At 41.0% G+C, this 17,747-nt stretch overlaps 2 protein-coding genes across 2 annotated transcripts in view; one reads left to right on the top strand and one right to left on the bottom strand.

Annotated features, from left to right (window-relative positions):
* Window positions 1-11,759, bottom strand: part of morn5 (MORN repeat containing 5) — a 12,456-nt gene extending 697 nt beyond the window's left edge. The window contains exons 1-5 of the mRNA XM_053411842.1: window positions 11,557-11,759; window positions 10,424-10,528; window positions 9,844-9,991; window positions 8,333-8,444; window positions 7,502-7,633 (exon numbers count right to left, since the gene is read on the bottom strand). Of these exons, the coding sequence (XP_053267817.1) occupies window positions 7,502-7,633; window positions 8,333-8,444; window positions 9,844-9,991; window positions 10,424-10,470 (439 nt within the window). The 5' untranslated portion in view covers window positions 10,471-10,528; window positions 11,557-11,759. The remainder of the gene's footprint in view (window positions 1-7,501; window positions 7,634-8,332; window positions 8,445-9,843; window positions 9,992-10,423; window positions 10,529-11,556) is intronic.
* On the top strand, window positions 11,759-16,841 carry ndufa8 (NADH:ubiquinone oxidoreductase subunit A8). The gene is made up of 4 exons (XM_053411843.1): window positions 11,759-11,947; window positions 13,483-13,646; window positions 15,561-15,726; window positions 16,367-16,841. Exons 1-4 carry the CDS (start codon window positions 11,897-11,899, stop codon window positions 16,502-16,504), a joined length of 519 nt encoding a protein of 172 aa, XP_053267818.1. The 5' UTR covers window positions 11,759-11,896; the 3' UTR covers window positions 16,505-16,841.
* Window positions 16,842-17,747: the final 906 nt, after the last annotated feature.

The raw sequence follows: 17,747 nt of genomic DNA, 5'->3' as shown, positions 1-17,747 counted from the left end.
CAAGTCTTGGGGTAAATTCGTCAAATCAAGAAAACCCAGACAATTAGAAGCAAATAACTTCTCAGAGACACTTCAGACACCAATAAATAATCCCCCCCCCGCCCCCTGCCCAAAAATGAAGCCCAAACGTTTTTTGTAAACCCAAACGACTGCCAGTGGAGCTGAGAATAAAGCAGTTTTACATTGTTAAAACTGCAATGAGGAGCTAATTGCAGGGGAAGTGAGCTTTCTCTTGGGGGGGGGGGGGGCGTGCAGCTGCATGTACTTGAGCGGCTCGCGGGCCTCACCCCCAGGTTGCAGCGCGCGCGGGGCTCCATTGTACGGAGGAGCAGGTCTGAGGCTCTAACGCTGATTGTGCATAATTGCCAGCGATGGCCGTCGACACTAACAGCCACTTCAACTCTTAAACACCCATTCGCCTCCTGCTCCTTCCCTCGTTCTCTTTCTTCCCCCCCCCGGTCCGTCTGTCTCTCTCTCTACCTGCTCTGATCGCCGGGGTCAATTGAACGCATCGGACACGCGGGGCAGCTGCCACGCAAACATTTCCAGCCGAGCTTTCACCGCGGCCCACTTGAGTTGGTGGAAATAAAGGTCGGGCAATTATACGCGTCCCTACATCACTTGCGAGGCTGACCTCTCTCCGCCACAAACCACAACCTGCCTTAATGATAATTAGATTGCACGGGGCATTTTCATATTTGCTGTAATTCTGCCCTCTTCAGATTGTATAGCAGCGTTTATCTCAGGATTTAACTTGCGTGTAATTGGCACCTTGGAGGTTATTCCATGGCACAGGTGGCTGACGTCTTAAGATAATTTCCTGCAATCTGAGAACAGTGGGTTATTTACGCGATTTAGTTTCACAGCTTTAGTAATTCAATGCTAACTAACTAGGCCAGAGTTAGACAGCTAAACAGAAATAGATAAAATGTCTACCTTCTTCTTTTGGCTGGAGCATCACCTTTAAATTACAACTAAGTGCAGCACAAACACACACTTGTTTATTAAAGCAGTTTTTCTGGTTGATGTCCGTCTCGACAGCTACAACCTGCACAGGCAGTGTGCACACAGAGAGAGAGTGTGGAGGCGATAATGGCACCTTGTTAAAGTCTGTTTATTTTAATCCTTAAAATACACTCCCAGGGAAAAGTGTTTCCTTCCAGTCTAATGGCGGCGAGGTAAGACACAGACACACACACAGACACACACAAATGCAGACACACATTTATTAATAAGCAAAAGCTTTCTTGATGTGCATAAGAGATGAAGATTCGACTGGATTTGATGGCCGAAACGAAGAGTATTTTATTTATTTAGTATTAAACAGAAGAGCTGCAACGTTGTGATGTCATCACGAGACAGACTGGACCTGTTCCGCTGACAGTGACCTTAACTTAAAGGACTATGGTCTTTATATGCTAATTTAAACATGTTTTGTGGTTTCCAAGTTGGGACACTACAGTGAATCAAACGCACCTCAATGTGAAAGCCCAAACAAACATTCATACGTGTAGAAGTCATCTGTCTCCAATTCCCAGCAGACAGAGCAGACCTTGGGTCAGTGTCTCGACCGCGTCACGGGACAAAAAGCTGCTTTTTTAAGGGGTTTCCAGCTTTGAAGTCGAGATACCGATCTATGACATTTTTAATCCGCCCGTCTCAGCTCGCCGGATTAACTCGTGAAACCTATTTTACGGTGAATTTTTGTCTCAGGGATGTTTTGAAAAACGAGAGTTTGAGGAAAGGCAGCGTGAGGATATGCTCCCCTCCCTAGGGCCCCCCCGGCTGATCGTATCTGTCTGTGAAACACCTCGGCTGGACGGGGACAAAGGGAGGGGCCCGCGGTTCGGTCACCGGAGGTGTTTTCCTTGGCAGTGGAATGTTTTCAGTGTGGAGCTCTTTCTGCGCCGACTTTCAAAGGGAAGCGGTTATTCCAGAAACAGGAAAGTGCTACAAACAACATGGCAACACATGGCCCCTGCCGGAGCTGCTGCCGAGTGCTGCTGCCTGTTGCCAAGACAGAATATACATAACTGTCCGTGTGTGTCTGTGTTTGTTTGTAGTAACAGAGCACACTCAATCAGCCGCTGGTGGAGATTTGATTGTGCAGATGTGGCCTGTGCATCTTTCCCCTTCATTGCCCTTTAATTACTGTTTTGCAGAGAGATGCAAATGTTTTATATCGCACCTCCAACTTCAGCAACAATCTTCAATCAGCAACGACAGATTAGAAGTTGAATTACACGTCTGTGGAAGTTCGGGGGGGAAAAGCCTTTTAGACGTGTTTGCTTTGGAGGATTTGATTTGCGTTTCAGATTTAACAGTAATCACTTCATTGTGTTGTTGTCTGTTGACGTATTTAAGCCGGGTTAGGACACAGTGAGGTGGCCGTAAGTGGAAGCACATGTTCGCTGGAGTGCTATCCCAAAATCACATCATAATTCATACCTCCTCCTTTAAACCCTATTCAAATGTATGGAAGTATTATCTATTTGTGTTTATTTCATACATGATCTTTGAGTTTTTAAATTTCTCAATTGAACAAGCTTTCCTTTGATTATTAGCCATAACTCAGTTTGATTCAGCGGTTGAACCACAACTGATGCTGAGACGAATGTGTTTCTGTTTTTAAAACCCTTGTTTACTCGATGCTAAAGTATTAGGTGATCCACGTGTCAGGATGAACACCCTAATAACTATCAGCTGCACGACATGATCATTTTCAGAGCGAGGAGACAGAGATGGATTAGTCATCTCTTCAGATGAGTTGAAGAGATGAGAAAACTCTGTCATCCTAATGATTAATTACTGTGGAAGTAAAGAGCAGGTGGGAGGAACGTCGGCCAGAAACAAAGTCTGTGATCCATGAATGTTCATCTTTCAGCACCTGCAATCACTCACCACTGACACACACACACATACACACACACACACATCAAATCTAGAACTGCTTAAGTCCGACATGGTGACGCGACTCCGCCTCTCAGGAGATGTAAACCTACCGAGTCACTATCTACTGGGTTTCTGCAGGTTTTAGAGACTTTCTAAGACCTTTCAAAGACCATAATAAATCATATTAAAGATCTTTATCAATCAGACAGAGTAAAAGTTATAACACAGTCCGAGAATTACTGACACTTCCCAAAAAATTTAAATAAGGTGAAGCGCACAGACTTCTAAAACCAATTTCATAATAATAATTAAGACCTACCTAAATGTATTGAGTTAAGTGTGCGGTATTTTAACATATTTAGCCTCTTTAAGACTCCACAGAAAGCCTGTATTTAAACTTGGCCTCGTAGATATAAAGCATGATTCTGGAAATGAATGGCAAATTTAATCAAAAAGCTCATTTGAGAGGCGTTTAGTGGAATTTTCTCCCCAAAAGAAGAAGACAGGAAACGACGATGACCAGCGTGAGTCCTGTGGGTTTGTGTGTCAGCTCAGGAAGACATTTGTCATCATCCATTGGTCACACACACACGGCTCACTTTGCTCGCAGAGTCACGCCCATTAACAGCTCCTCCAACCCATGTAAATGCTTCCTCAAATTTGTGGATGTTTTTGCAGAATTAGCTGAGTGCACCACTTACAATCAGAATCGGTCTAAGTCTGTTACTGTAACATTCGTGTCTGGAGTGCTGTGCATGCCATTCCATTAGAACTGTTTATCCAAAGCGACGTGAACTTGGAGAGCAGTTTTTCGGGTGCGGTGGACAAACCACTAACCTTTAGAATAAATGGACTAAACTTACACACCCACCCTGATATGATAAACTGAACTATTGAGCTAAACATGTGAAGGAAATACACAAGGTAAGGTAGAAATAGGATCTTTATCCTGTTGGTCCATTTTGAGAGTAAGTGTTTCAGTCACAGATTGTAAATGAAAATGGACGACATGACAGCTGCCCAAAGTGAAGCCAGATCATCTTGCTCGCCCCCTGGTGGCTGGCTGGAATAAAGATCATGTACCCCACTACCTCCATGTTAGTAGATGGGACCTGGACCGCATAAAAGTTTTCACCACTGAAGTTTGTTCAGGTGTTAATTTCTTTCAGCAAGTTTGGATATATTTAGTTACTTAATTCCAAATGATGGCTCCCACATCCAGGATATAGTTTTCATTCTTGAAAAAGATAAGATAAGATAAGACAAGATAAGATAAGATAAGATAAGATAAGATAAGATAAGATAAGATAAGATAAGATAAGATAAGATAAGATAAGATAAGATAAGATAAGATAGACTTGCATACAGCGGGAGGAAGAGGAGACTTGTTGTGCATCTTACAATGTACTCTTTAGACACTGAAGGATTTCTCTAAATAATCCGAATTGACACTCTCATCTCTCCACATTTCCTTTATCATCCGTATGTTTTCTACACGTGGAACCAGAACTCTTGACAGATCCCTCCATACATATCAGCCGCTCCTTGACGACAAGAAATCAGCTCAATTCCAAAAATACTCTGCCCCTCTTGGGGGATATTAGCAACAGATCCTATTGTTTCACCACTTGGCACTTTTCCAAGACGGCCTGTTTGTCCAAGTTAGCAACGGTTACTACGGAGAGCGCTGAATAAAGTTTGGCCTGTTATTTCCAAGCAACGATATTTAGTTCCGGCTGGTAAAACTTGAATCCTCTGCATTTAAAAATATTTCCATATGCATTATTTTAGCATTTTTTTCTAGATATGAGTCTTTGTCCCACATCCACCAGTTGCAGCCAGCACATGCTGAGCCCCTTCCGCTTTCCTAGCCGCAGTAAGCTTCCCCATTGGGAGGGTGGGTCTTCCCTGTGTCCCATCATCCTCACAGTCCTCGTCTAGAGGCGGAAGCCATTAGGCAATAAACTCAGAAAAGTCCTCACACCCACCCTGACAAATGTGACTTCACTTTTCCTGAGTTGGAAAATAAATCCAAACAGGATACAGGAGCATTATTCTCAAGGATATATGGCAAGATAAGAATATGATATATATACATGCCACATATGCAGATATGTGAAAGATGCCTGCAGGTGGTCGCGACCTGACAGGATCCAGACAATTCCTGGTTTCTCATTTTCTTTCTGACAAACAAAGGTATAAAAAGCCCAATAAAAAAGAACTTGTGTCCTGAGATAACTTCTGTTATGATTTGATGCAATATAAATAGAGCCTGACTGATTTATCAGTTGTCTCATTGGTTGATATGAGCCTTTCAGCTGTATCAGTGTGTTTATAGATATATGACCGATGTAAAAAACTTTATTTTCCTGATAAAACAATGCATAAAAGATATGCATTAATGGTTTTATCTTACTTGAAAATATTTTTTCCTGACTTCAAGTTTTATATTGGTTGTACTTTTTCTTTTAATTCATAGCTATTTATAATAAAGTTTATGATTAAACTGTGAAGTATCAAACCTCAATTTCATTTCTTTGTCATAAAGGTTTGAAAACCACATATATGCATAATGTCTATGTTGGCATTCATCCCCTCGAAATCCTTATTGGTTGAGCTCTTACTTGACTTGATTCACTCAGACATCTCTCCACACACATGAACATAAATACTACGGAAAATAACAATCGATTAAACGGTTCCTGTTTGACTCCATATTTATCTAAATCAAAACAGAGTCGGAGCAGTGTCGGAGAGTGCAGTTCCTCTTCTTTTTCATCTCAACTTCCTAAAAGAATTATTCTCTTTTGTTCTCCTCCTCCCCGTCTCTCTCCCCATCATTCCACTGATCAATACCAGGACTGTAATGATGATGAACAACCCGCATCAAGGAAAAGAATCGCAAAACATATTTTTGTCTTCTTACGCATGCCGATGACATCTGGCGAGGATGTGGATCCTCTCCTCTGTTTCCCCCTGTCTCTTCACATATGTAAATGAGATTTGTGTGCTTGTGGAACTAATCTGTATTATGTTGCAAGTAGTTCATCTGAATACAAATACTCTGCCCAAAATTACATTTCTACCTCGGGGAGCTGGTGAGTCATAGCTCTCTCGCTCTGTCCAGGGATCATGACTTGACACGTGTCTGCATTTGTAAAGTACGAAGCAATCAAATCGATTCACGTAGGAAATAAAATAGATTCGGGAAACTTCAGATGAAAATCCAGAAAAGGAAGCTGGACTTTACCCTATTTTTTAAAACACTTGAAGAAAAATATACCAGAAATTGTCAGATTTGAATGTTTCTTGTGTGTCTGCACCTAAGACAAAGACGCCAGGTTTTACAAAAACATTCCTGCGCACAGTTTATGTTATTATTCAGCACATTCGAGTCCACAGCCACGCTAGTTGCTCTGACCTACTTCCCGACGTTATGTAAAAGCACGGCGGGGAGACATGACGAACAGAGGATGTCAGGAATTGGGAATTTCTATCTGGACAGCTGACAAACTGCATTCACTTCACATCAGGGGTTCCAGAACTGGGCACATGTTCAGCGGAAAAATGTGTCTTGAATTTTCCACTTTTGACAAATAACAAAAAGGAAAAAAAAAAAGGAAAACTTTTTGAATGACTGAAATAGCCTCTATAAGAAGCATTCTTATCAGATGGCTTGTAGCAGTAATCTTCCATCGGAGAATTCAGGGATAATCCATTTAAAAAAGTCACTCCATAGGTTCACTGTTATCAAATTCTTCCCATGTGGCCACGCTGTATGCTGTCACACAAGCAGTTATTGGAATATAGGCAAAGACAGAGGCTCCCGCCTGAAACAAATTCAATTCAAGAGCCTCACCGTGTTAGAAAGTGGCTTCAGTGGCCTGTTTGGAGAAAAGTGGACTTTTTGAAAAGTTTACTCGTGAGCTACCATTTTGTAGACACAGTGAGAAAAGGCAGCAACAACAACTCCCTCAGTACTAATTTGGCTGACAGCACAGCTTTTAACTCTGTGGATCTTCCTGAGATGTCGGCCTGAGTGGACCTTTCCTTCCTTGAATAAGGAGCGCTCCACCAAACCATTAGCTCCACCATGTAGGTACAGTTTCATGTCCTCTATAACTCTGAAGCCTAAAGCGTGCGTGTGCTGCAACTTTTGAAATATTAGTTAAATCCACAACAATGTGATCACGAATTGATGTCATCCGTACTTAGGATCATTCATGGAAACCAGTGGCGATGCTTAATTAAATTTCACTATAAATACATTTCACATGCAGCAATTCTATCGCTGACGTTTGTTGACTTTCTTTCTGGTTGAAAACAGAGTGTGCTTAATTTGGAAAGTCAATTTGTGTTTGCTCTTGACTTCAAACATTCTAAATTTACCTTGGCGGGGCAGACTGAGCTGCCTGGATATTACTCAACACGCAGATACTGTTGAGCCAATTTGGCAAACAAGTGTGTGTAAAAAAAACACGACTGAACTGAAGAAATGTAAACATGGAGAAAGAAATGGAGGTAATATTCGAACTATGATAGAGATGTTGTGAATATGTCAGATAAATGTGTTGTGGTCTTTAGTCTACAGGAAGAGTCTCGGTCTCACCTGCGTTCCTGAGGAATCTGCCTGTGTAGGAAGTGACGACTCTCGTGGTGGGATCGTAGAAACCATCCCCACAGTCGTAGCCCAAATCCGGGATCACACGAGGAGGATGCAGATCAGTGAGCTGAGATTCTCCTGTATGGACAGAGCAGATGTTTTGTCATGGATGCATTTGTTGGCATAATGGATAAGTGGTTAATGCTGTTGTCTTCAGATCTTAATCTTCTCTAATGGTTTTGGTTCCAAAGGTTCCATCACGACATCTTACGAATCAATGACATTCTTTTAAATATATATATCTGCTAATAAAAATATCTAATGTTTTACTCCCTAATATCAGAATCAGCCCCCACAATTCGGTCAGGCTCTAATGTGAGTGTGTCATACTCTTTGTATATTCTTTGTATATAATATTTATACATGTGTACATGTTATTATTATTAGATTTACTGTTATTATATATACATTTGCTGCCATTATTACTATATACTGCTATTATACTGGTAGAATTACTATCATATATAAATATATATATTATGTTATATTATATACTATACTGTACTATTTGTATATACTGTCTAACAATAACATTACCATCATATCATCAGTACTATTACCATCATCTTGCCACTGCACCTTATCTACCTATTTATCTTGTGTTCCTGTTTTTTTATTCTTTCTACCTCAATATTTTTATTTTATTTTATTGTATTGTATTTTATTGTATTCAAATATACCTGCTGCTATGACGACTTAATTTCCCTTCGGGGATGAATAAAGTAATCTATCTATCTTTCTGAGGGAGTCAACATCTGAATGAATATAGATTCCAACCTGCAGGTCTTAGTCCATTGCATCTCTCAGAGTAGAAGCGTCTGTCGTAACCATCGCAGTAATCCCAGTCCTGCTCCTCAAACTGCAGACCATCGGCAAAGGTAAAAGATCCCTTGAGGCGAAGCACAATGAAAACCACATCATTCATTCAGCATAGACTTTAAACTTTCAACTCACACATGAAAAGAAAAACTGAAGTTCAAGTTGTCTGGTCGTGCAGTTTCAGTGTAATGTGCCAAAATTTGATGATATCTTCATCTTCAACCACAACAGTTCAATGGACTCAAAACCTCAACAGCAGAAACTATGTCCCTGCTTCTCAAGATAATACACAGAACTCTTTGTTTGCAGTTCTTGTTGGGGTTACTTTTTTGGCAGAAAATGCTCTTGAAAGTGATGTCTGAAGGTTATCCTGTGTACACGAGACATGGTCTCTGGAAAGATAAGCTGCTGTTTTTTTAATGTCCATTTTCAGCGCTTTAAGAACCACAAGAGAGTTTAACTTTTCCTCCATTGTCTTTGGGTTGAGGCAGAAATCTTAGAGATGGAGATCTAAAAAACCTCAGCAGATCAAAACCAAAACTGTCCGCAACATGTACCATGAGGGGGAAGTAGAAAAATATGTCTTTGGGTATTTTGGGTGAACTGACACAACTTGTGTGAAAAGGAAAACTGACTTTTCTAAATAAACATAATAAACTGCTCAATAATTGTGTGTGTTGAGAGGTACCAACAACATTTTAACTCCATTTTCAACAATTGGCTTTCCAGTCAACAAATTAGCAGATTCTGATTTGAAGTGGATTTGTAAGAGCGCGTAAACATTTTAAAAAGAGAGTAATTTGAGATTCACATGAATTTAATCTCAAACTTTTGACTCATGATCCTTTATAATACATATTAATTGTTATAGAAGAGATAGAGTCTAAACTATATACAGTATTTTAAAAGGATGAGGCAGAAATTATATTTTTAACTGCAGAAATATGTTATATCCTATTGCAAATATGAAAATACAAAAAAAATGTCCAGGATTCTCAACCTCAAGGCTGAGAAGCATTGACAGCAGGAAGCAGGGCATGTTCCAGAATGAGCTATGAGCTACCGGGTATGATTACAGTGTGAATGTCTGCGTTTATTGAAGGCTTCAGGTCTCGGTTTTAAATGGAAGTATAGGTTCTGCCAGGCTGGCATGAATGCAGGTGCAGGGGTAGTCTGGTCCAAGGTTAGTCATGGTGCAGGCCTGCTATCATTTCACGTGAACCGCAACAGCATTGATGATAATAATTGGAGTGATCACTGTTGTGGCAAAAGGCCGTGAAAGATTGCAGGGAGAGACTTCAGCTTCACACAGGAAGAAGGGAGGGAAACCTAATAACTGCGACAATAGCGCTGAGTGATTGCTAAAAGGGACCAGATGTGATGTCGACTATAACCAATGTGAAACACACAGTCGTGCTTGTGGATGCAGATTATCTGACACACACACACACACACACATACATACACACCTGTATAGCTTTGCCGTTCTCCCAAGTGGCCTCATATTTGCTTCCATTTGGAAAGTACAGCACTCCTTCACCCTGGAACACTCCATCATTCGTCCTTCCCTCATACCTGGTCCCTGTGGGGAAGAGGTATTCTCCTTCTCCTTCCATCCTGATGGACAGAAGAACAGGTCACCAGTGGGCGGTCAAGTTTTACCTAGCTACAAACCAGTGTGTGGTGGCATCTGATTGTGGTGGCAGCTGATCGTGGATTATGATTACAAGAAGAATGCTTACGATATGCCTACTCAGATATTCTACCATTACTGACCATAACTCCTCAATTCATGCATTTGTTTCCTCTGTTAATATATATTTTTTGGGTAGTTTTACTTTTGCTGAGGGTTAATAACAGAGGATGTTCCACCTTGCTAAGCCCTGTCAGACAAATTGTGATTTGTGAATATGGCCTATACAAAGTATGAATGATTGATTGATTGATTGATTGAGTGATTGAGTGATTGATTGATTGATTGATTGATTGATTGATGGATGGTTCATTAGTTTGTGTTATTAGGTTTAATAAACAGTTGTGTGTATTTACCTGCCATTTTTTATGGGTCCTTTGTAGCTGCTTCCTGTGACCTCCATTATTAATCCAGCGCCTCTCGATAACAGCTTGTGAAAATCCTGGAAGCTCCTCGTGAAACTGTTACACATAAAGAAAACAAAGCAGCAATTACGGATTCGCGCATTACGGTCCACACCATCAAGTCTATAACACACGGTAAAAATGTTACGCAAATCGAATACAAATTGTAAAACGAGGCTCACCTCCTTTTGGCAGAAGGAGGTGATATCACTATCACTACACACAGACCAGTAGATCTGTTCAGGTCAAAAACACTGTCTTGTTTTTCTTCATATCGTATAAATCGTTCACCTTTGCAACAGTTCAAGACATCAAAGAAAGCTTTGACCACTGACACTGTGATATTAAAGCAAACTGATAACAAGGAATTCTTTGCTTAATGAATACTATGAAGTGGACTTCTATATAAAGCCTGGGTGGAGTTAAATAGTAATTCACAAAACAAGTATTCTTGTTTCAGCTGAACATATTCAGAGTAATCACCTGAACAATTAAACTCAACAGTGCAGCAAATCAAGGAAAAGACCATAATGGCACAGAGATGAATGACCAACAGCAGATACATTTTCAAGTGCGCGGGAATCAGAACTCAGACAACTTTTAATTTCCATGGAGTTGCGATGACACTCACTGAATATAAAGTTGATCTAATGAAAGCTCTAGAAGAAGTTTGTCAAAATACATGTGTGAATAGTCAAAAATGGCCACTTAATTAAAAATGGCTGACTTCCTGTTTGGTCTAGCATGTCGATCCAAGAGGGTTTTTGGTTGGCAATGAAATGACACATGTCACTAATTCACAGTTTCTATAAGACTTTAATGACTCTTCTGACAAAGTTTAACATGGTTGCGGTCAATGGACGAGGAGGAGCACATCAAAGTGTAAGACGCACAAAAAACAAGAACATTTCCCGTTGCCACCAGGGGGCGCTGTGATTTTAAGTCATGCTTTCAGTGTAGGTGTCATTAGGTCAGGACTCTTGTCATACATGTCCAGTTTGGTGTCGATTGGAACATGTATGTCCGAGATACAACAACAGTGGTGATTCAACAAGTTTGTTGTGGATCTCCATGGAGACACTCACCTGATTTGAAGTTGCTCTGATGAAAGCTCTGGGAGGAGTTTGTTAAAATGCACAACGTGTAAAATGTCCCAAATAATCAAACAAAAAGCAATAAGGAAAACAAAACACAACAAATAAACACAACAAATCAAACTCAAATAAATGCTGCTCCGTCACAGTGTCGGAGGCGGGCGGCTGTCGTCGCGCCCTCTGTGATGTCATCACAGCGCGCCTCCTGGCTCCCAGCAGCAGCAGCTCTGGTAAACCGGACTGACCTTCCTCTGCGCGGCCTCGTCGCCAGACGAGGACCTTGACTGTTCCTCATCGGTTTGATTCGTCTGTGATTTTATACTCTGCAGCCATGCCACCGACGCCGGAGGTCCCCACAGCGCAGGAGCTGAGTGTGGACGAGGTGAGCGGCCGTTGTTGTTGAGCCTGAATGGAAACTAGTGTAGACAGCTAAAGGCATGCTAGCTAACTAGCTGCTAACGCTAGCTGCCACTTGTGTTGAAGAGACCCTAAGTGGCTGCACACTTTGAAGTAATCAGATGATTTATACTGATTTAAAGAGTATTTGTCAATGCACCTGGAGCTGGACAATATTCTGGCATCTCTGTGAAAGTCATCACGGCGAGTTTAACAATGCAAAGGAAATATAAATGTGTTTTCAATGCGGTGTTAGTGCATCATGAACTTTGTCTCTGCAGGGTTTTACAGTTCACATGACCTCTTTATTTCACCCCTGAGTTCATGGTAACTTAACAGGGACCCAGATCAAACCTGTGGTGGGTTGTGTCCGCAGCAGCAGTGTTGTTTGACACATTGAACTTGTCCTTGGAAGGCAGGTCAAATCCTTCTGATTTCAACCAATGATCCGTCAAACGAAGTCTGTGCTGGGGGTCTTTGCCTTTAAAATAAGAGATATAAACTAAAGACATTGAGATATTGTGTTGGCAGTTACTTCTCCTCACTGTTGTTGTATTCTCTGTTGTCCTGTTGCCCAAGGTCTTACCCCCTGTAGACAAGGATTATTAGGAAATGTGCTTTAGAGTCTGTGACATTAGAAAGTTCACTTCATTATTATATGAAAGCTTACATCTATATATTGTGATAACACATTGTATTCACCTTGCCATCAATGTTTACTACATTCCCTGTACCCGGGAAGCTCAAACCCCCAGAATATCAGACACCAACCTCCATTCTTTACATTTGAGATGATGTATTTTTGTTACAGGACCTGTTCACCCCTCTCAAAACAAAGTGTTAGCGGTTGTGAAAATGATGGCTTTTCTCTGTTGATGGCAAAATAACACCTTTGTTTCCCTTCTTTGTTAAAGATCGTTCTGATTTTGTTCCTTGAGACAAGCACACTTTTAACAGAGACGCCTGAAATTCAGTTGTTACGCTTCTTGTGAGTTCTCATTGACTCTATTGACAATCTAACATGTTTGAAAACATGTACAGGAAAACAACTTGTAGCTCTGAGACAGACGTGTGTTGGGGGACTGATCCCTGGTTCCTCCAGTCCACATGTTTCAGTGTCCTTTAGCAAAACACTGAAAGATGCACCATCACTGTATGAATTTGTATGTTAGTGAAGTACTGCAGGTAAAGCATAATCAGAAGCAACATCTGTGCTGACACTCAGAATAAAGGGTACATGTACACTATTTGGACAGTAAAAAGATCGTTTTGCTGTATATATGGAAACTGTAGGGTGACAAATTAAAGGACGGCAGAGTCCATTTACTATTAACAATCTAAAATTCACAAGTTTTCTGCAGGATCAATCACATTTTTCAAAAGATGGTGAATATTCCACAGAATTCGGCCAGAGCGATGTACGCTTATTTAGCTACATGTCCCAGCAAATTTACTATTACCTTATTGATATACATCCACTTTCAGTGTTTCTAATGTTTTTATTTTTTTGTTGTCAATCAGATCAATGTGTCATCTGCAGTGCTGAAGGCTGCAGCTCACCATTATGGCTCCCAGTGTGACAAACCCAACAAGGAGTTCATGCTCTGTCGCTGGGAGGAGAAGGATCCCAAGAAGTGTCTCGAAGAAGGCAGGAAAGTCAACGAGTGTGCACTCAACTTCTTCAGGTAACACACACCCAGACGGACACAATAACACTCTTCTAAGCAGGTTTACACATTGTTAATTTTTCCTATTGAGTCAAAAATAGCTGAATCAGATGTGTGTGGAACTGTGAAGAGACGAGAACTGTGTAAGTAAGCAGCAGTGAGAAATGTATCATGCAGAATATTTCTCGAAGGCAGCCACACTGATTTCATCTGCGAAACTCAGCATTGTGCTTGTGGTCAGAGAGCGATTTTAAGATGTGGCTGAACTCTGCTGCCAGCTAGAGAGTCCATGTTAAACTGTTGTCAGGAGATTTGTGGTCTAGAGTTTTTGCATTTTTCACATGATGGACACTTGGGCAGAATATGTACTTTGAGGTCCGGAATATTGGTGTTGGATTTCTGTTGTTCCTGTTCTGCAACTTATCCTGCGAATAAGCTTTCAATATCATCTGCTTCTACTGAGAACTCTGAGTCTTGAGTGGTTAGCTGTACAAGATGTCGACCAACTATCTGTCTATATGTCTCATATTTAGGAATTTAAGGTAAAATTGGGCATAAGTTCTTGATATTCCAAAGTGTCTTTCAAAGGAAGGAAAGATGATTGATTAATTTGCAGATGAATCAAAATATTTTTTTAATGTGAATGCAGGAAGAGAACTCGAATGCACTCAGAGTGAAGAGCAAAGTAAAATAAGGTAAAGACATGCCTCTCCCATGAACGTCAGAATAACCCCCCCGCACAGTGAGGTACTGCTCTCTGCAGAACTTTATCTTACAGAAAGTAAAAATACACGCAGCAGGTTTTTGGTCAAACTTTCCTTAGCTGTTGCCAAATGTCTGAGAAGTTGTTTTTGATTATGTAAGTGTACTTTGTTACGGATCTAATTCCACAGCTGGTTGTGTTTTTGGGTCATCTGGATTATTTTATCGACTCAGTGGTTATTCCAGCAAAGGTCTTTTTATTGTTATTATCATAGTTCATTTTATTTAGCTTTGATTCAGATTTAACAGTAATTTAACAGAATTAACTGGGTTTTTTTCTAGCAATTTGTATGGATATTAGATGAGTAAGCCTCAACCTCCAACTCTTAATAAAAGTATTTTGAGGCAAGTTTTTCATTTGCAATTTCTGAGCTGATTTCTTTATAAAATAACCAGTAGATTAAAATGAATGCTAATTTCATAGCCTGTATAAGTTAAGCACAGAGCCTGTCGTGTCTTTAAAGGAGCCACTTGGGGCTATTTGAGGAAGTGGTCTGGGTTTTTTCACTCTTAACTACTACGTCTGTGTTTACTGAAAGTTTTAAACAAAGCTCGGTTTATACCGATTCTCCTCATGGTAACTAAGGTGTTTTTATGTCTCAAACAATTTGTTTTGTTTTAGTCCCAGAAAAAACTAAATACAATAAAACGCATGACTTCAAAAGCCCTAAGAAGAAACAAAAGAGAGACGTTCTAACTCCAGACATACAGTCAGAGTTGTTGTGAAAGAACCTGAAGCTTTAATTGTTATAATGAGGAAAGGTTTGAGAGGGAAAACGCTGTAATTGCACCTGGGACCTGGTTTGATTCTTTGGTGCTTCTGGTGACTGCCAGACACCTCGAGGTGCACTTCATTCACACAACCAGGTACCACTGTTGTTGTTATGCAAACCTTCACGATGCAATCCTAATTTATTTTTACTAGTGGACACATTCATAAACCACACTCAAATAAAAGTTAGCGATTTGGTTTGAAGTCACAATCTTGAATTTCTAAAGGTTTTAGTTTTGTCATTAAGCTTTTTGACTTTTATATCCTTTACTTTATCTTCTTTTGCATGTCAATCCCTCAAATTATCATATTTTTAAAAGATATATTGATATTTTTGAGTAAGAGTTTCTGCTCATATTCAATTTTGACTTAAATCTGTTTATAATGTTTTCTCGTAGGCAAATCAAGGGTAGCTGTGCTGAGTCCTTTACGGAATACTGGACCTGTCTGGATTATTCGAACTTGGCGGAGCTGCGTCACTGCCGCAAGCAGCAGCAGAGCTTCGACAGCTGCGTCCTCGACAAGCTGGGCTGGGAGAGACCTGATCTGGGAGACCTGTCTAAGGTGAGGATTGTGAAGGACTGCACGGCTGATTCGAGGGGTTCTGTTCTTGCCAGTCGTGGGCTATGCAAGAGCCTCTGATTGCATCTGCTTGGTGGTCTCACTCGGATTCAGTTTGGAGCCGGGAAATCATCTATTACTGCCTTTCCTTTCTTTGTTTTTTCCTATTCATTCAATAGCCATTTTTAGGGCTTTGTACATGACTTGCAGGCAGAACTGATCCTTATGGTAGTTTTTTGGCATTTAACTTTTTTTGAACTTTCTATTCATGAATCTGAATAGCTCTAATCAACCTTCTGGCCATTTTTGCACTTTCCATGCAGAGTCATTGTTCGTGGAATCAAATCACGTGAGCAAGGAAACAACAGAAATCCAACTTTCTGTGAATAATGTTCAGGTCGGCCGTCAAAACCCACTGGCTTGAGTTTCTCAGGCTTATCTGCTCTGTGACAATGTTTAAGACACCAGAAAATAGTGACGTAATAAAGTGGAAGTTAACAGAGTTAAGATCCTTTCACTGATGACATCATCAAAGGTCCCACTCGAGCTTGACACACTGCACTAGTTGTGTTGTGTTTTACAATGTTGCATCACTAAACCTGAGGATGTTCACACTAACGTCCTGTGTGAACTTTCTTCGTAGGTGACCAAAGTGTCGACCCCGCGGGCCGTCCCTGAGAACCCTTACCACTCTAGACCACGTCCCGAGCCCAACCCGGTCATCGAGGGCAAACTGGAACCTTCCAAACATGGCAGCAGGTTATTCTTCTGGAGCTGGTGAGGCAGCACCAGAAACATCAGTCACCTTCCAAAGCCATAGGCTCTGTCCAAACTCCACTTGACTACATGTAACCACTGATACATCCGTGTTAATGGCATTTTTATGTTGGTAAGGTCTGAAAGTGGATTTTGGACAGAGCCCATGTCCTAACAGTGTCTCCAGCAGCGCTACTGAACCTCCAGCATCCTCACAGTTCAATGAAGGAAGGATGGATGGATGATTGTGTGAGAAAACTCCATGAATCCATTCAGCCTTCCTGACCACAAATGTAAATGTAATGAGTGAACAAATGCAACATGCTGTTATTGTTGTCAACTAATAAAAGAGATAAATTATATTACTGGATTTTATGCCTCTTATTTATTTATTTTGTAAGATGTTGCCATTAAGACAGGGTTAAAAGCTTTAAACATTTCATTACAGCTTAATGGTACCAGACACACCTCTGCTATTGGCAAATTGCAGGCAGCACCACCTTGTTTGCACATCTGTGTTTTGTCAGTAGTGTGTGTTGTCAGACTGATGGAGGGTGAGGTTGAAGGTCGAGGCTTGGGGTCACTACCTGCAGCCAGAGAGAGCTGCTTCTGCTTCCTCCTTTTCTCCCAGCTCGCTTCCTGCCTCTGACCTGGGCTGGAAGAAGGCTACGGGAGTCATTTCGGAGATGCACACTGAAAATACGTTATTGCTGCCAGCGCACGTGTGCATGCGCACGTCTGCTCGTGACCTTGAATGGAAGGAGACGAGAAGCCAATTCACAGACACACTCGCTTGTATATGAGACCGTGCCAATACTCACACACACACACACACACACACACACACGCACAGGGACATTGTTTCATCTCCACAATCAGAGATGAACTATAATGTCCTGTAGGAAATTCTGCTGCAAACAAGTTCACATAAAAGCTTTGTTTCGGCATCATATCAACATTGTGCTCATTGGTGATTTGCATCGCTCTACCACAGACGTCAGGGAGTTCGAGTCCTTAACCCCCGCCATGTGATGATTCCTATGGGGACCAATAAGATTTGACAGCTTTCTCATACTCAAAAGCTGAGATGTGGCCCTCGGGTGTTTGCATACGATGCAAGTGTCTCATTTCAGTGCATGAAAACACAGGGACTTGACCTTTAAATGGAGGTCAACAGCTCTCAGCTGACGGTCACTGTGATTTCACTCAGAAGATGTAAAAATACACTTGAACCCTTTCTGGTTTTTGCTTGTTTTAGATGGAGTTTC

The sequence above is a fragment of the Pleuronectes platessa genome, chromosome 19 (genome assembly GCF_947347685.1).
Source record: "Pleuronectes platessa chromosome 19, fPlePla1.1, whole genome shotgun sequence".
Taxonomy (NCBI): Eukaryota; Metazoa; Chordata; class Actinopteri; order Pleuronectiformes; family Pleuronectidae; genus Pleuronectes; species Pleuronectes platessa.
This window is presented reverse-complemented; position numbering and strand designations above follow the sequence as displayed.

Excerpts from the sequence above, each read along its gene's own strand:
- ndufa8 (XM_053411843.1), top strand. The coding sequence starts at position 11,897 with ATGCCACCGACGCCGGAGGTCCCCACAGCGCAGGAGCTGAGTGTGGAC. Across the intron at positions 11,948-13,482 it reads AGGAGCTGAGTGTGGACGAG|ATCAATGTGTCATCTGCAGT; the intron begins GTGAGCGGCCGT and ends GTTGTCAATCAG. Across the intron at positions 13,647-15,560 it reads TGTGCACTCAACTTCTTCAG|GCAAATCAAGGGTAGCTGTG; the intron begins GTAACACACACC and ends GTTTTCTCGTAG.